Below are 3,247 nucleotides of genomic sequence, written 5' to 3' on the forward strand. Positions count from 1 at the left end.
CGTGATGAGATGATCTCTCACTGTGTGCTCATTAGCCATTGCCATGGTCAGCTTCTTGTCAGCTAGGGCCACTCTGGCTCTCGGACTAGTGTGGTAGTGAAATGGAATGGAATGGAATGGATGGGGGTATGGGACTGCATCAGGGTTCAGACCTTTGTAAAATACAATGGGATAGGCTGGCCTGCAAAGACAGACACTAGGCCTGAATGCCTAAGCTGTGTGGTGCATAGTAACAGTGTACACTTCATTGCAGCCAGCGAATACAGTCCAGTGTAGAATCACTTCTCTTGCAGGTTTTCTACTTGCAGCCCAGATATTCTTTAACTTTAGAAATAAAAAAAACTGCTGCAAATTCATCAAGTGAAGAAGTTCTGGGAAGGAAACAGGTGTAGCTGTCACTAAATGCTACCAGGAGTCCAGGGGATCACAAAGAGGCCTGCAACCTATTTACATAGGCCCCATAAGCCCACCCTGAATATAGGTGTATGTTCACAGCCATTAAACTTTCAAATTCACCAAGAAAACAACACTTTTGATCAAATCCTGATTAACATTCATTGGTACTCAGATCAATGCAGAAACAACAAGCAATCAATAGAATAGTGAGTTCAAGCATAAATCAGAAATTATTTTATATCATAGAACATCTGAGGCAGTACATCACTCCGTTTCTTACAAAAGAAACAGAGAATTCATGAGTTCACACTAAATAGAGTTTTGCACCTACATTTCCCCCTCCTGAGTAAATCAGCCTTAATAAACATAATTATAAAGGCCAAACAAAAGGAACGAAGAAGATATCGACACAACCCATGGTGTCAGGTCTATTGCTCCACGATGCCTGCTAGTCAAATGAATAATAGTTAGGGTAACCACATAAAAAAAGGTTTGCATGTATATGTTGACCACAAAAGTGGTTGCTTACTTGTTATTTTCTTCTATCTGAACCTCAAGCTGCTTCAGTAACCGAGAGTGTTCATCCAAGCCATCTGAAATCTTATCGATCTTCATCAATAGTCGTTTATAAATGTCTCCCGTTGTCTCATTAACGCGACTTTTCTGTTCCATGGAGCCTTTCAAAGGCTTATTCGAGGAGGGGGAACACATGTGTCTCTGCAGGAGCATGATGAATGGATTTGTTACAAATCTTTGTGTGCACCAATAACCACATTTTGCAATGCATATTAAGGCCTATCTCCCTAACCCCCGGTTTCAGAATACAAAAGTCTGATTAATATAAGTTTCATATATACGAGCACCAGTAATGTTCATCCCTTTCACACCCATCTAGCACTTGCACATTCCGGCTAACCATATGTGCATATTCAAGACCTTATAATAATTTCTACACCTATGCCACTGTATCCATCTATCATTTAAGCAAGACAGGAGTTTCACCAAATCTTTCTTTAGTTTGCAATTCATGAAGGTGAAGCACTTGAATATTCTGAATGGTTAAGGTTTATAATCATGTATGTATACATCGATGTCACTCCATCCATCAATTATTTAACAAGACAAGAGTTTCACAGTATATTTTTTAGTTCGCAATTGATCACAGGAAGACAAGATACCGTGTAAAATCAAAGCGCAGTGGCCATGCCAGCCAGCCCCAGCAGGCTTCCCTCCCTCTACAACGGACCTGGGCAAACCCAATCCTAACCCTAAAACTAACTAATACACCGGGGCTGCAGCCATATAGAAACAGGACCAGACGGATCTGAGGTGAAGTTAAACTCGACCAAAGAAATTTGGCAATCAGTCAAACGGAATTCTAGCAAACCCCCAAAAGAACCAACTTTCTTAAGCATGCCCCATTAATTCCACGGATCCGTAATTCCTGGGCCCAATACAGCAGCCATGGTGTTCAGTTGAGGTCAGGTCGCCTAACTCGACGAACCCTAACCAGTCGAGCCCCAATACAAGGAGGAAGAGGAAGCTGGAGGAGATGATTCCTTACCTCGGTGGGCACGGAGCTGCTGAGGAATTGCCTTGCCAGAAAGCACCGCTGCTGCTCCAGGGGCTGCCGGAGCCGGAGCGAGCGGGCAGCAGACCGCAGCATCGCCGCCGACGCCATAGGGGGGTGTTCGGCTGCTTTCTAGAGGAATTTGGATGGTTCGGACGAATTCCGTTGAAATTTACGACAAAAAAATACTGTCAAAAAAACGGAAGTCGGGTTGGACGGACGAACGGATGGCCTTCGATGGGAACCGCAGGTCTGGATTCAGCTAGTTATGCGCCTCGTCGTGCGAGCGAATTTCCATCGTGGCTCGCTGACGGATGGACCATGGTATTGTGAGAGCCCACATGCAGAGAGGGGGCTCGGGGTCACGGAGTACCGCAGGACTCTCTGATTTTCTATATATATAAAAAAAGATTATATAAAATGACATGTAGCTGCCACTGCCATGTTTGTTCGGGCTAGTGGGACGGGCTTGGGCTTTAACATTTCATCATGGGGCCTGGCCAGGCCCAACCAGCTTAGTGGGCGGGCTTGGACACAAATCTACAAGCCAGAAGGACTCGGGCTTTTAGTCGGCCTGGCCTGACCCGAGAAATGCTCATATTTACTCAGCGCATTCGTGATGATCGGACTTTCTTCGGTGCTTGCTGAATCATCATCGTGCGTCTAATTTCGTTTCTTTCTTTTTTTCCGTAGCCATTGCCGTGGGATCTAGGACGTACGACATGTTATTGATAGCATATTGATCGGACTTAGCTATTAGGATTTGCATATTATCCGTGACAATGGTAGATTTTGGTGTGCACCAGTTTTCTTTTCTAATTAATTAAAATATATGTTATGGCGTATCTAATCATACTAATTTGGTGTCATTAATCGTATTGCTATTTTTCTATAAATTTGATTAAATTTAAGTAAGTTAAACTTAAAAATAACTCTGGAAATTGATTTAGGTTGTAGTTAACATCAATACGCACCTATGAATGTTTTTTTATTTGTCTTTATATTATGGGCTCCATCGTTAGTTTCGCCCTAGGCCCTCAAAACCATAGGACTGTGTGCCGTAGGGTGCATGCAGCCATACATGCTAACACAACTACATTGAAAATCTATCCAGGATAGGGGACAACTCTTACCCTGTTGCTCGTATGTAGTCTTGATGATACTCCTAGTTGGGCCATACTAATTATAATAGATAACGAGAGCTTCTACTATCAAATAAGCACCAAAATAAGTCCACTAAGATTCAAACAATTTCAAGCCAGGCACCGTAAGATATAGTAT

General features: G+C 43.0%; 1 protein-coding gene across 1 annotated transcript; it reads right to left on the reverse strand.

The window, feature by feature from the left end:
* Positions 1-591: 591 nt before the first annotated feature.
* On the reverse strand, positions 592-2,194 carry LOC136545750 (uncharacterized). The gene is made up of 3 exons (XM_066537731.1): positions 1,961-2,194; positions 926-1,113; positions 592-841 (listed from the first exon to the last, which is right to left on the reverse strand). Exons 1-3 carry the CDS (start codon positions 2,075-2,077, stop codon positions 754-756), a joined length of 393 nt encoding a protein of 130 aa, XP_066393828.1. The 5' UTR covers positions 2,078-2,194; the 3' UTR covers positions 592-753.
* Positions 2,195-3,247: the final 1,053 nt, after the last annotated feature.

The sequence above is a fragment of the Miscanthus floridulus genome, chromosome 3, assembly GCF_019320115.1.
Source record: "Miscanthus floridulus cultivar M001 chromosome 3, ASM1932011v1, whole genome shotgun sequence".
Classification (NCBI taxonomy): domain Eukaryota; kingdom Viridiplantae; phylum Streptophyta; class Magnoliopsida; order Poales; family Poaceae; genus Miscanthus; species Miscanthus floridulus.